The sequence below is a fragment of the Sus scrofa genome, chromosome 1, assembly GCF_000003025.6.
Source record: "Sus scrofa isolate TJ Tabasco breed Duroc chromosome 1, Sscrofa11.1, whole genome shotgun sequence".
Classification (NCBI taxonomy): domain Eukaryota; kingdom Metazoa; phylum Chordata; class Mammalia; order Artiodactyla; family Suidae; genus Sus; species Sus scrofa.
Window position 1 is genome coordinate 66,457,125 of NC_010443.5, and position 15,497 is coordinate 66,472,621.

Sequence of the window (15,497 nt, forward strand, 5' to 3'; positions counted from 1 at the left end):
CCCTATTTGCTGTTTCTTGTGTATAGTTTCAGGAATTGTCTTTGCATATACAATATGCATTTGTACTACATTTTTACATGACTATCACTTGTTAAAATTTAAAAGTCAGGTTAGATTATGGTCTATGTTGTAGCCTACAACTTGATTTTTTTCACTTGATTTTATGTCTTAGACGTATCTCTACATTAGCCCCATTGTTTTGACTAGTTGGCTTAAAACTCCAGTGATGGATGTATCATTTTTTCCCAATCAGTCCCCTGGTGATATACTTTAATCTTTGCCTACTTGTGCAGATATTTTAGGTAGGTAAACTATTAGTGAAAATGCTGAGTCAACAGATGCTCATTTTAAGTTTTAATAAAAATTCTTCAAAAGAACGTTGCATGAAAGACACACATTTCCTAACTCTTCATTCGATTTGTCTAAAATCTGGGGGTTTGATGTTGATTTAGGAAGAAATGGGAAAAATCTCAAGTCTGTTAAAACCCTCCTCCTTTCAATTGTTCTTCACTTGCATTGTGGCAAAAAAAAGAGTCGTTTGAGAATTAATGATTTGTATCAACTCAGCAGTAGTAGACCTTTCCTAGAAGTGTCAAATTATTTCTTTCCTTTTCATCTCATTTTGAGCCTTACTTCCCCCCATCACACTGACTTTGAAGGAAGAACTCGGATACTTGTCCAAGGAGCAGGGATCGATATTCTTGTTTGACACAATCTTTTTGCTCTAAGTTCTCTTAAATAAACCAAATTTGGCACTGTGCTAGTTACAGGAGGGCATATTCATCTTTTCAGAACAGAAAAATATTTCTGAAATAATTAGTCATGAACACTTGAAAAAGAATTGTTTAGTAATATGTGTTCTCACAAAAGTGTAAATTAAATTAAATGTGATTCACTGAGGCCAAGTACACTGTTTCCATATCTGTGTCCATGCTATCTGTGGTTTATGATGGGGATGCCATAGAGAGTACAATATATAATGACATCTTAGTTCAAAGTCAATCCCCAGATTAAGAAGCTGTGGTACATATGCATGCAATGGAATATTACTCATCCATAAAAATGACAAACTAACACCACTTGCAGTAACACGGATGGAACTAGAGACTCTCGTACTAAGTGATGTAAGCCAGAAAGAGAAAGACGAATACCATATGATATCTCTTATTTGTGGAATCTAAAATATGGAACAGATGATCCTATCTAAAAATAACAAACAAACAAGCAAACAAAAACCAGAAACAGATCTTGGCCAAGAAGAGTGGACTTGGTGTTCCCAGGGGGAAAAGGGAGGGAGTGGGATGGATGGGCATTTTGGGAGTCTTGGGGATGCAAACTGTTATATTTGGAATGGATAGGGAAGTGTGTGATTGGGACACTTTGTTGTACAACAGAACTTAATGAAACATTGTAAATCAACAATACTTTAATAATAATAAAATAAAATAAAATTTAAGAAGTCAGTCCCCAAAACAGATTACACAGAGACTATAGTTAAACTCCAAATGATTTGGAAAAACGTAATTATAAGTGATGTCACTGGTTTAGAAAATTGAAGTGATTTTATTGATTATTGAACACTGAATAACTTTAATGCTTTTTCCACCCCTTTTTTGGCTGCTCCTGTGGCATATGGGGTTCCTGGGCCGGGGATTGGACTTGAGGCATAGTTGTGACCTACACACACCCAACACACATACCAAGATGTTCTAATACTCAGAACCTATGAATATATTACTTTAAATGGCAAAAGGATTTTGCACATATAATTAAGATTATCTTAGTGGTCCCAGTGTAATCACAAAAGTCCTTATGAAAGGGAGGCGGAAGGGTTAGAGGAAGAGAAGTGGATGTGACAACAGAAGCAGAAATCAGAGTTAGGAGAGATTTGAAGATGCTAAACTGCTGGCTTTGAAAATGGAGAAAGGGACCACCAGTCAAGGAATACAGGCAGCCTCCAGCAGATGCAAAGGTAAGCAAAGAAATTCTCCCCTATAGCCTTCAGAAGGAGCGCAGGCTTGCTGACACCTTAACTTTAGCTGAATGACCTGTAACCTACAAAACTACATAATAAATTTGTGGTAATTTGTTATAGTAGCAATTGGAAATGAACACATTTTATTTTATTTTATTTTTGTCTTTTTGCTATTTCTTGGGCCGCTCCCGCGGCATATGGAGGTGCCCAGGCTAGGGGTCGAATTGGAGCTGTAGCCACAGGCCTACGCCAGAGCCAGAGCAACGTGGGATCCGAGCCGCGTCTGCAACCTACACCACAGCTCACGGCAACGCCGGATCCTTAACCCACTAAGCAAGGGCAGGGACCGAACCCACAATCTCATGGTTCCTAGTCGGATTCGTTAACCATTGCGCCACAACGGGAACTCCCTGAACACATTTTATAACATAGTTGGATCTAACCGTGACAAGGTTATCCTTGAAGTAGTCAAATACCACGTTGCAGGGAAAAGATGACAGCATAAGATTACCTTAATACTGACATCAGTTGAATCAGCTCTGGGAGTGCAGAGTAATTCTAAGAAAAGCCTCCATGTAGTTTGCTTTAACCCTGTCATGAAGTAAATTGGAGAGCATTATTTAGTTTTTACCTTTAAACATTATCTTTGTTAAATTTTCTTTCCACTTTTCAACTTAGTCTCTCCTTAAAAAAAAAAATAATAATCAGCACCAAAAAAACAAGCCCAACTCTTAGTTGCTTTTCACATGATTTTAAGTTTTAAAGCAGGGCTCGTTTCGGTCCACTATTACTCCAAGGGGCACTACCCGGTTCGGCCGGCACCAGGCTAGAGGGCGCTCGAGAGCCCGGCGCGGCTTCACCAGCGGCGGGAGGAGGAGCAAGAGCGGGAGGAGGAAGCGGTCGGTAGCCCTGCGTCAGGAACCCGCAATGGTGCTGCAGCGGCTGCTGCTCGGGAGTGCGCGCCAGGCAATCCTCGGGTCCGCGGAGGTTGCGTTCTGGGGTGAGCTCGGCTATCGGGGAAAAGGAGAAAGCCTAACCTCGGGGCCCTGGAGAGGGATAGCATTGGTGGGGGTACTCGCTTGTTTAAGGTTTCCAGTTAAAAGCCAGACGCATTTCTCTTGGTCCCTGGGTATGTAACACCCACTTACAGTTCTTATTCCTTCAGATTTCGGGCTGCTGGGGTCTGGGGTTGTTCTCGGCGGACGAACGGAGAGGGGTAAACTTTGTTCCAGGGAGCTCGCGTGCGAAGGCAGTTTATAAAGGTGCTTGCATGAGTAATGAAGGTCAGAGGAATGAGCCCAATGGCCGGTTCCTCCCAGGAGAGACGCAATGACGAGCGAGTTATACTTGTGACCTCCCAGTGTTTTGTAGGTTGATGAAACCTACAGTTATCACATGTTAGGGATATAATAGCACCACCCCTAATTTTACAGCTGACGAAACACAAGCCAGAGAAGCAAAGGTGGTTAGTGGAGGAAGTGGGTCTAGAACTCAGATCAGGCCTCCGGTCCCTTCTCTTTGCTTTACATGCTGCCTCTCCTTTAGCAACAGCTTTAGTGGATAAAGCTACGGGGACCCCAGCCATTCCACTTTCTCCCCTCCCCCGTCCCAGTCCAATTATTCTGTTTTAACTCTGGGTACATCCTCTGTAGTTGAAGATGTGTAGTTCATGGAAATTCTTTGTTATTTGATTTTACCTTTAATTAATAATCATTTATTGAGCTCTTAATCTGCCAGACGCCCCTATTGGGGATACAGTTCACCTCACCATTTTGGGGGGGGTGGACACAGATTTAAACCATCACCACACAAAGCCCAGTCATGCAGTTGAAAGAACAACTGATGAGTTGGAGAAGGTGTTAGAGAAAAGGTGCCTGTTTCATTTTTAAAATTCTACTTGAGGAGTGCCCTTTGTGGCTCAGCGTAAACGAACCCCACTAGCATCCATGAGGACGCAGGTTCCATCCCTGGCCTCATCCAGTGGGTTAAGGATCTGATGTTGTGGTGAGCTGTGGTACAGGTCACAGACGTGGCCTCGTATCTCAAGTTGCTGTGGCTATGGCTGTGGCAATGGCGTAGGCTGGCATCTACAGCTATGATTTGACCCCTAGCCTGGGAACCTCCATATGCAGTGGGTGCAGCCAGCCCTAAAAAGACAAACAACAACAACAACAAAACAGACACTTATTGTGCCCTGTATAGATTATTTAAACCTCACAGCAAATTTTCAAGGTTAAATATTATTTGATCTTAGAAATAACAAATAGTCTCACAGAGTTTAAGTAATCTGCCCAGTCACAGAGCTATTTGGGCAACCAGGATTTGAACCTAGGTTTATCTGACTGTAAAATCTGTGCTCTTAGAGTTACCTCTGTGGTGCAATGGGATCTGTGGTGGCTCTGCAGCACCAGGATGAAGGTTCAGTCCTGGCCCCACACAGTGAGCTAAAGGTTCTGGCGTCAGAGTTCACTGCGGCTGGGAGCTGATCCCTGGCCTGGGAACTCCATGTGCTGGCAGGCTGGGAAAAAAAAAAAAAGTCCCAGCTCTTTTCACTATAAAAGTGAGATTAGAGCATATATATATTTTTTTGATATATGTAGCTGGAGGGTAGGATAATTGGGGCAGACACGGAATGAGGAAGAGTTTTGGTAATTATGTTGATGAGTTGAGGGACATTGTGGATCATACTAAGAAGCTTGGACTGAATCCTGTAATGTAGGCTGGAGGGAGCAACCAGGTGAGGTTGGATTTACTGGTGTGGAAATGGCAAAATTGGAGTTTATTTAAAGTTTAAGCTCAGGAGTTCCCACCATGGCGCATTGGAAATTAATCCAACTAGGAACAATGAGGTTTTGGGTTTGATCCCTGGCCTCGCTCAGTGGGTTAAGGATCCGGTGTTGCTGTGAGCTGTGGTGTAGGTCGAAGATGTGGCTTGGATCTGATGTTGCTGTGGCTGTGGTGTAGGCCAGCAGCTACAGCTCCGATTCCACCCCTAGCCTGGGAACCTCCATATGCTGTGGGTATGGCCCTAAAAAGACAAATAAATAAATAAATATAAAGTTTAAGCTCAAAAAGTGAAAGTCACATATAGTCTGTATTACTCTTAAAAAATCCCTGAAGAGAACCATATATTATCTCTCACGAATCCCAAACAGCTAGGTTTTCTTCAATGTGGGAGCAGATTGCTGTTTTTTTGGTTAAGCACCAGATAAAGTGGAATTTATGAAAACACACACACTATGGCTTTAATAATTAGTGTGAAGTACAGTCTCATACTGTGAGAGGCTTGGGGAAGCTGAGACTCATCCAGGAACATAACATGCTTGTTTCATGCTTTTGCCCACTGAGTGGAGGGCAGGAGATCAAGTCTTTTTTTTTTTTTTTGGTCTTTTTAGGGCTGCACCCATGGCATATGGAAGTTTCCAGGTTAGGGGTCGAATTAGAGCTGCAGCTGCTGGCCTACACCACAGTCACAGCAACACCAGATCTGAGCCACGTCTGTGAACTACACCATAGGTCACGGCAACACTGGATCCTTAACCCACTGAGGGAGGCCAGGGATTGAAACTGCGTCCTCATGGATACTAGTCGGGTTCATTAACTGCTGAGCCATGACAGGAACTCCAGAAGATCCAGTCTTACTGATTACTCCTCCTGTTCTTCACCCCCTCACCCTTGTTTAATTAGAGTTAAATGTCAGTCTAATGGACTCTACTATACAAGAAAGACTTGGATTAGGGTAAGATTTACAAATTATTTGCAAAGTTACCAAACGCTGAATGTGTATTTACAACCACCCCCGCCCCCCCCGCCTCCCGGCCCCCGCTAATAAAGGACTTGGAGAGAGTAGAACATGGAGCTGGCCTAAGACCAGCCATAAGTATGCAGGACAGGAAGACAGGCCTACATCTCATTGCCCAGATAGGCTGTGTGCAAAATACATACATCAGTTACAGTTTAGTAAAGTCAGAAGACCAGTATGGAGCTGAATGGAACAAGGGGGAAAAATCCTTTGACCTACTCTTTGCAGATATTAATAGTGATGTCATTTTGAAGGTACTTAATTTTATTCTTTCTAGGTTTGAAGTCAATAAAAGGAAGCTACCACAATTTTTGTACTGCTGAGTGTAAAGATGTCACTTATACGGAACTTAAAAGCCTCTTGAAATCCAAAAAAATTATGTTAATTGATGTTAGAGAAACCTGGGAAATTCTTGAGTATGGAAAAATCCCTGGGTCTGTCAATATACCATGTAAGTGCCATGTGTCTTAACCTGATTCATTAGAAAAATATATAGCCAGTAATTGCATCTAAAATTTACTTGAAATTCTTAACATTTTCTTTCAGTGGATGATGTAGGTAAAGCTCTGCAGATGAGCCCAAAAGACTTCAAAGAGAAGTACAATGAAGTAAAACCATCCCAATCCGACAGTCTAGTGTTTTCTTGTTTAGCTGGAGTGAGAAGCAAGAAGGCTCTGAACACAGCAGTATCTCTGGGCTTTAACAGGTGTGTAGGTGTAGGATAAAAATGGATTCAAGAATGTGTATTGCAGTGTTTCACAGATATTTTCATTGGCCTGCTGAAGAATTTCTTATAATTACTATGTTTGTAATGGGAGGACAGTGAGACTGCAAGTCTCTACTTACCCTGCAATCTTTTAAATAGGCTTAAAGTCTAAATAGCCTGGTGAGAAGCCATTGCTTCTCTCTTTAAAGTTCTTATCTCCAGGAGTTCCCGTTGTGGCGCAGTGGAAACGAATCCAACTTGTATCCATGAGGATTCGGGTTTGATCCCTGGTCTCGCTCAGTGGGTCAGAGATCCAGCGTTGCCACGAGCTGTGATATTGGTCACAGATGCAGCTTGGATCCTGTGTTGCTGTGGCTGTGGTGTAAGCTGGCAGCTGTAGCTCCAATTTGATCCCTAGCCTTGGAACTTCCATATGCCTAAGGTGTGGCCCTTAAAAAAAAAAAAAACCTTGTGCTGCAAAGCATGAGAAAACGTTTATAGCACTAATTATTTATGTTTTTAGTGCACAACACTATGCTGGAGGATGGAAGGAATGGGCAACATATGAATTTTCAGAGAAGAAACAAGGAAATTGAATTTTGGAATACAACTGGCCCTTTCCTTGTGTACATGCAACCCAGGACAGTGGAATAAGCAAAAGAATAAAAATGTAGCCCTGGCACCATTGGTTAATGGCAAGGGGATTTGTATAAGTCAAATATTTGTTGAATCCTTTTCTCACTTACAAATTGAGAATACCATGTGCTCTGCCTACTTCCAAAGGCTACCGAGGATTGAGGTAATTGTATGTGACTTGCCATGGAAATAGAAGGATTGGGATTCTAAATATTAATTTGTAAATAGTTTAGTATAGTTCAGTAGTATTCCAAAAGACCTGGTTACCTGTAATGCCTAATCATAATGTGTGACCATTTGTGTTAGTATATAGCTTCTGTACTCTTCATCAAAGAGGCTATGAGCTAGACCAGTAGATTAACAGACAGATTTAACCTTAAAACACCAAGAATCTGGGATCCAGAAAAGTAGGTGAAAAATCAACAATGAAAATACATTAACAACATCCAAAGACTTTTGGCAGTGTGGCCATCAATGGTGGCAATATAATTTGCAATTTAAAAAAAAATATGATCTATGGGGATAGTAATCAGAACAGAGGTTGCTTCTGTGCAAGGAAGATTAGCTGGAAAAGGCAAGGAGGAAAATTTCTACAGTGTGGAAGTGCTCCATATCTTTTTCTTTTTTTCTCTTTAGGGCCACACCTGTGGCACATAGAAATTCCCAGCATGGGGTCGAAACGGAGCTACAGCTGCCGCAGGATCTGAGCTGCGTCTTTGACCTACCCCACAGCTACAGCAATGCCAGATCCTTAACTCACTGATCGAGGCCAGGGATCAAACTCCAGTCCTTATGGATACTAGTAAGGCTCATCATCTTTGAGCCACAATGGGAATTTCCAGGAAGTGCTCTATGTCTTGATCGAGGTGTCAGTAACATAGGGGTATACATTTATGAAAACCTGGAGTTCCCATCATGGTGCAGTGGAAACGAATCCAACTAGGAACCATGAGGTTGTGGGTTCGATCCCTGACCTCGCTCAGTGGGTTAAGGATCTAATGTTGCCCTGAGCTATGATATAGGTCGCAGATGTGGCTTGGATCTGGCCTTACTGTGGCTGTGGCCTAGGCCAGCAGCTACAGCTCTGATTAGACCCCCTAACCTGGAAACCTCCATATGCTGTGGATGTATAAAAAAAAACTTAATTGAAGTGAAAACTTTAAAACTATACCTTATCTGTAATTATATTTCACAAATAATGAAAATAGAAAAAAAGTTTAAATGTAAATGACTCCCACTAGCATGAGTATATTCCTTTGGAACATTAAGTCCTGTACTTGGTAGTACACTAGTGTACTGGTGGTAAAACAAAATTTCTTTCTTCCATCCGTGTCTCTTCAGACCCATCTGTTTTTAGTCTCATTTATATAGTCATTCAGATTATGTAATGCCTAGCAAGTAAACTATAAGGTCTTGATTTTGTCCTAAATGATTTATTAAGCCATCGGAGAACCTGGGGTAGGGATGTGATGTTATCACCTTGAACTTCTATTTCTGCTTTGTCAGTCTAGTTTCTAGCAGAGAAGACTCCCTACAAGAACTAGACAACCTGGAAAACACACACATAACAGACACACACACAGACACACACACACACACACACACACACACACACACACACACACTCTCTTCTGTGTTGGTTCATCCTTTATGCCTTTCCTTCTCCTTGGACCAGTGCTCTCCAGATCATGGCTGCCTTAGTAATTCTTTGATGCCTTTAAACAAATTTTATTTATACATTTATACAAACAAATATTACTAGGGCAATATACTAAGGGAGTAAGAATCTGAGGAGCCACAATCTCACGGAGAAGAAAAGCTGTAGAGAATGAACCACCGTTGAAGTGCTGGGCCCATCAAAGAATAGGTAAATACCCCAGACTTGTAGTTAAAAGCTCCGAAAAGCTATACCCTAGGAGTAGAGGTGAATTGGAAAATGACTAATCCTCATAAAAATGCAAGGGTACCTTTGAACCAACTAAATCCTTGAATGAATTAAGGTGATCTTGATACCCTAAGGGCCTTCCAGAAGTATATTCTCTCTTGGAGAAAGACACCATTATCTAGCTAAAGCAGAGGTTGGCAAAAGAATATATTTTATGTTTGTAGGCCATAAAGTCTTTGTTTCAACTATGCATCTCTGCTTCTGAGCACAAAAGCAGCCATACACAAAAGGAAAACCACTGAGTGGGGTTGTATTCTGATAAATCTAATAGGTCACTTAGGTTTGAATTTTATGTTTCATATGCTGCCAAATAGTCTTTTGTCTTTTTGCCATTTCTTGGGCCGCTCCCATGGCATATGGAGGTTCCCAGGCTAGGGGTCGAATCGGAGCTGCAGCTGCCAGCCTACACCAGAGCCACAGCAACTCGGGATCCGAGCCGCGTCTGCAACCTACACCACAGCTCACGGCAACGCCGGATCCTTAACCCACTGAGCAAGGGCAGGGATCGAACCCTCAACCCCATGGCTCCCAGTCGGATTCGTTAACCACTGTGCCACGACGGGAACTCCCAAATAGTCTTCTTTTAATTATTTTTCAACAACTAAAAAATAAAGCAAACTTTCTTAGCTCAAAGGCAAGACAGAGGTGGCAGGTGGGATGTGGCCCATAGAGCATAGTTTGCAGAACTCTGTGCTGGAGCTACACATTATTCCTATAGTTTTTCATATGCAACACTCAAAATTCTACCAAAACTAGAAGTAGCAGGAGTTCCTATTGTGGCTCAGCAGTTAACGAACCCAACTAATTAATATCCATGAGGACACGGGTTTGATCCCTGGCCTCACTCAGTGACTGGGTTGGGATCCTGTGTTGTCTTGAGCTGTGGTATAGGTCGCAGACACAGCTTGGATCTGGTGTTGCTGTGGCTGTGGTGTAGGCCAGCAGCTACAGCTCGGATTCGACCCCTAGCCTAGGAACCTCCATATGCTGCAGGTGCGGCCCTAAAAAGACAAAAAACAAAACAAAACTTACTAGAAGTAGCAATAAATAGGACCTCATGATTGAAAAATAAGAAAAAAGAAGATACGACAGAAACAGACCTATAGAAGTTTTACATTTTGGAGTTTTCAGACAGACTTTATATGGTGGATAGGTTTAACAGCAGATTAGACACAACTGATGAGGATTAATAAAAATGAAAAACTGAGGTGCACACATTAATATGGATGACTCTCAAATTGAGATTGTGAGAAAAAGCAAACTACAGGAACATACACTACAAAATAGCGTAAAACATACAAAATACCATATATTATGCATTTTACATGTATGTACACATATATGCATGTATAAGTATAAATTATGAGAACAATAAATACCAAATTCAGAAGTTTCCTCTGGGGTGAGAACACAGAAGGTTGTGATAGTATTTAATGTGTTTGGTGGTTAAATTAATACTTTTTCTGTGTAAAATGGGATAGGAACTTCGTATCCCCACTTGGAGACACTTTAAACTAGATTCTATAATCATAATACCTTTGGATTCTTGGTACTTTTTTAAAGAAAAAAACTTATGATAAATAATGTATCTTACCTAAATGTAATTGTATTTGTATCTTTTTGAAGAAGCAATGGATTAATAAATCAGAATTTGTTTTCTACACTAAATTTAGTTTTAGTTGTCGTTTATTTTGAAAAAGTTAAATTACATATCTGAAACAGCACTGACCTGTATGTACAGTGAAACTCTCAAGAGTAAAATCATTACTAAAGTCTGCTATCAGATGCCTCAAAATGTGAAAAAATAGCACGATTTATTTATTTATTCTTAGCACCGTACTTGTGGCACATGGAAGTTCCCAGGCTAGGGGGTGAATCAGAGCTGCAGCTGCCAGCCTATACCACAGCCATAGCAACGCCAGATCTGAGCCACGTCTGTGACATAAACCACAGCTCACAGCAACACCAGATCCTTACCCCACTGAGCGCAGCCAGGGATTAAACCTGCATCCTCATGGGTACTAGTCAGTTCGTAACTGCTGAGCCACAGTGAGAACTCCCCAAAATAGCACGGTATATAATACATCACTAACATGTGGCTGTTTATTTCAATCATGGGAGAATATCATTTTAAATCTGATAATGCAAGAGTAGATCAAAAATTTCAGAAATATAAAAAAGCCAGATTACATTTGTAAACACTCTGTGTGCTGTACATTATTTTCATAATGGAGTAGAAGAAAGATGTCCTAGAAAATGTGGCAAGAGTGGACAGTCTCAGCATTCTGAGTTAATCAGTATCCCAGGTTCCTCATTTATATTGTACATTTCCCACCTGCCTTATGATTTGAGTGAGTTCTCTTGGATTCTGTGATAATGCACCTTTTTGCTGTGTAGTATGTATATACCATAGAAATATTAGAGAAGTAGGATCAACAGCTAATCTGTGAGTTTTTATTATTAAAGACAAATGGGAAATTGAATCTTCTCACCATTCAGTAAAAATTATTTTCCAGTGTCTATTTATTTATTCATGGAGAAATGTAATTTCGTTACCACCTCTTTTCAGTGCTAGAAGTTTCAATAGGAGCAAGGATAAGGGAAAAGGAAAAGGGAGAGAAATTTTAATAAGTTATAATCAGTACAGTCTGGTACTTATTTATAAGTAGTTGATATTTTGGGGTTGCTATTTGCATTCATTTACCATTAATGGGTAAAGAAGGCAGGTGAAACTTCCAGTTAAACATCTGAGGTCAGTAATGGCAGTAAGATCTCATACTGAAAAATACAAAGATAAAGTGAAACTCTGAATATTGAATAATACCTACCCTCCTGCCCTCACTTACCTCTGAAACTCTGACAGCCCAGCTCTTACCACCTCAAATTGAAAGCTAGAAGCTTTCTCTCTAGAAAAATGGATCCATTCCAAAGAAAAAAGCTTCAGAATATGATGCTGGTGTTAGGAGGAATGGGTCATGAAAAAGCATTGTTGCTCCCTTTCCCTACTGTGAAGCCCAGCACTGAAAAGTCCTACCCATGCAGAGACCTTCCAGTTAGCTTTCTCTCTGCCTCTTAAATATGAAGGATCTGAAGATAAGGCAAGAGTCTAACTTGAAAAACTATGACCAAACTAAATAGGAAAAAAAGGAACTTCAAAGAAACATTAATGCAGGGAGCAAAGAAAACTTAAAAACAAACAAAAAACCCCTAAATTAACATCCTTAGAATGATAACACACTGCATTCTCAAATATGAAGGAGGTGCTAAGTTCCCTTCATGGCTCAGCAGTTAACAAACTCAACTAGGATGCATAAGGATGTGGGTTCGATCCCTGGCATCACTTCGTGGATTAAGGATCTGGTGTTGCCGTGAGCTGTGTGGGTTGTAGACTCAGCTCGGATCCTGTGTTGCTGTAGCTGTGGTGTAGGCTGGCAGCTGTACCTCTGATTAGATCCCTAGCCTTAGAACTTCCATATGCTGCAAGTGCGGCCCTAAAAAGCAAAAAAAAAAAAAAAAAAAAAAAAAAAGAATGAGGTGCTACTATCTGAACAAAAAGACGAAAGATTCAAGGAAGAATGTCTCCCTGTGAATGATTTGTGGAATAAATGAAAATGATTTTGTGATAAATGATTCTGGTGATAAGTTAATAAAAAGTATAAGGTAAATTGAACAAGTTACAACCAAAACAATTACTGCTTCCAGAAAGACAAAAAATGTTCTAAAAGGAAATACTTCTGAACACATTTATCTATGTATACTTAAATATGTACTGAATATGAGTTTATCAAAAACGACACAATTAAATTGGGAGGATGAGGGGAGGAGAAGTCCCAGTGTAGAACACATTTGGGAGTGGAGGAGTGAGGTGAAAGTTTTAAGTGGAGAATAGGAGGCATGTGAGAAAGTGAAATAAATCTTCATCTTCCATAGTAGGAAGTTAATAGATGATATTTGGAAAAAAAAAAAAATCAAAAGAAAAAAGAAACTGGAGGGTACGCAGAGGAGGCAACATGGTTAAGTGTCTAAGAGCCTGTCCCCTGGAGCACAGCTCCCCAGGTCTTAATAATCTAATCCAAGTTCCTGTCACTTGACTTGTGATTCAGTAAGTTACTTTTTGTTCCTGAGTTTACTCATCTCTAAAATGATTATTCTGAGAATTAAATCACTTCATCATGCAGAGAGTTTAGAACATATTTGTCACCTAATAAGTGCTCAATAAATGCTATATAATCATTAGCTTGTTACTTGGAAATGTGGAAGTAACACAACAGCAGAGAAATGACTAAAAGTTGCTCTGGGGAGCAAGAATAAGTAAGGGAAATGAGACTGGGATACATTTTCCTTATGTCTTGTAGCAGCGCTGTCCAAATGAATTATGATGTAAGCCATGTGATTTTTAATTTTCTTACATTTTATTTTTTTATTTATTTATTTATTTATTTATTTTTTGTCTTTTTGCTATTTCTTGGGCCGCTCCCGTGGCATATGGAGGTTCCCAGGCTAGGGGTCTAATCGGAGCTGTAGCTACTGGCCTACGCCAGAGCCAGAGCAACGTGGGATCCGAGCCGCGTCTGCAACCTACACCACAGCTCACGGCAACGCCGGATCATTAACCCACTGAGCAAGGGCAGGGACCGAACCCGCAACCTCGTGGTTCCTAGTCGGATTCGTTAACCACTGCGCCACGACGGGAACTCCTAATTTTCTTACATTTTAAAAAGTAAAAAATCATTCAGGGAGTTCCTGTGGTGGCTCAGTGGTTAATGAACCCGACTAGCATCCATAAGGACGCAGGTTTGATCCCTGACCTCACTCAGCGGGCTAAGGATCCAGCATTGCTGTGAACTGTAGTGTAGGTCGCAGATGTGGCTCAGATCCCGCGTTGCTGTGGCTGTGGTATAGGCAGGTGGCTACAGCTGTTTCAACCCCTAGCCTAGGAATTTCCATGTACCGTGGATGTGGCCCTAAAAAGACAAAAAAAAAAAAAAATTAAAATTTGTAATCAGGAGTTCCCGTCATGGCACAGTGGTTAACGAATCCGACTTACCATGAGGTTGCAGGTTTGATCCCTAGCCTTGCTCAGTGGGTTAAGGATCCAGCATTGCTGTGAGCTGTGGTGTAGGTCGCAGACGCAGCTCAGATCTGGCATTGCTGTGGCTCTAGTGTAGGCCAGTGGCTACAGCTCCAGTTAGACCCCTAGCCTGGGAAACTCCATATGCCACGGGAAGAGGCCCTAGAAAAGGCAAAAACAAAACAAACAAACAAACAAAAAAACAAATTTGTAATCATTATAAACAAATTAGATATTTTTATCTTATTTTGTCTTGTACCAAGTATTTGAAATCCAATGTGTATTTTTACATTTATAGCACATCTCAATTCAGACTAGCCACATTTTGAGTGTTCAATAGCCATGTGGTTAGCAGCTATCACACTGGGCAGTGCAGCTTATTATTTGACAATGCACATAATCAATGGCTGCTAAATCACAGAAAGAGAAAGCCAGCTATCATATGCCTCCAGTTGGAAGACACTTTACACAGTAGGCTATAAAGGAAAAAAAAAAATTGAGCCTGAACCTGATCAGACTTTGGATTCAATGACCAATTTATTTAGAAATATGGAGAAGAAAGGGACATGTTAAGTTACACCTCAAGGTTACAATCAGTAAAATATGTATGGTGGGAAACTCTTAGTGGACAAGCAAACCAAATGGGTATTTTTTAAATGAAATAAAGGAGGAATCCATGAATTTAAAAAGATTGTGTCCTGTCAATTTTCTATTGTACAGCAAAGTGACCCAGTCATTCACTCACACACACACACATTCTTTTTCTCACATTATCCTCCACCATGCTCCATCACAAGTGACTAGATATAGTTCCCAGGGTTATACAGTAGGATGTCATTGCTTATCCATTCCAAATGCACTATTAATCACAGATTCCTAGTCCATCCCACTTCCTCCTCCCCTTTATTAACGAGATAACTAAAAATATAAACATGGGACATTTGATATTACAAAGTTCTTATTTTTTTCCATTTTTGGCCATACCTGTGGTATGTACAAGTTCCCACAGCAGCACCTGAGCCACTGCAATGACAATGCCAGATCCTTAACCCACCAAGACACGCTAGAACTCCTCACAAAATTGTTTTGACTATTCTTTTTTAGGTACAGCAGGACTTTCATAATTTTTTAAAGACCCATTATCTTTTAGGATTACATACTGAATAATTATGGACAAAATGGTACCTTGGATTTGCTTCAAAATAATATGCATATTGGAGGAAGTGGTGGGAGTTTAGACAAAATGAAATTGGCTGTGAATTGATCATTATTGAAGTTTAGTGACAGGGTACACGGAAGTTCACTGCAGTATTTACTTACTCTTGTATATGCCGTTTTAAAATTTCTACAATAAGAGGTTGA

At 40.6% G+C, this 15,497-nt stretch overlaps 1 protein-coding gene across 1 annotated transcript; it reads left to right on the top strand.

The window, feature by feature from the left end:
* On the top strand, window positions 1,918-10,732 carry TSTD3 (thiosulfate sulfurtransferase (rhodanese)-like domain containing 3). The gene is made up of 5 exons (XM_013992718.2): window positions 1,918-1,972; window positions 2,733-2,975; window positions 6,055-6,228; window positions 6,324-6,483; window positions 7,007-10,732. The coding sequence occupies exons 1-5, from the start codon at window positions 1,918-1,920 to the stop codon at window positions 7,077-7,079; spliced, it is 705 nt and encodes a 234-aa protein (XP_013848172.1). The 3' UTR covers window positions 7,080-10,732.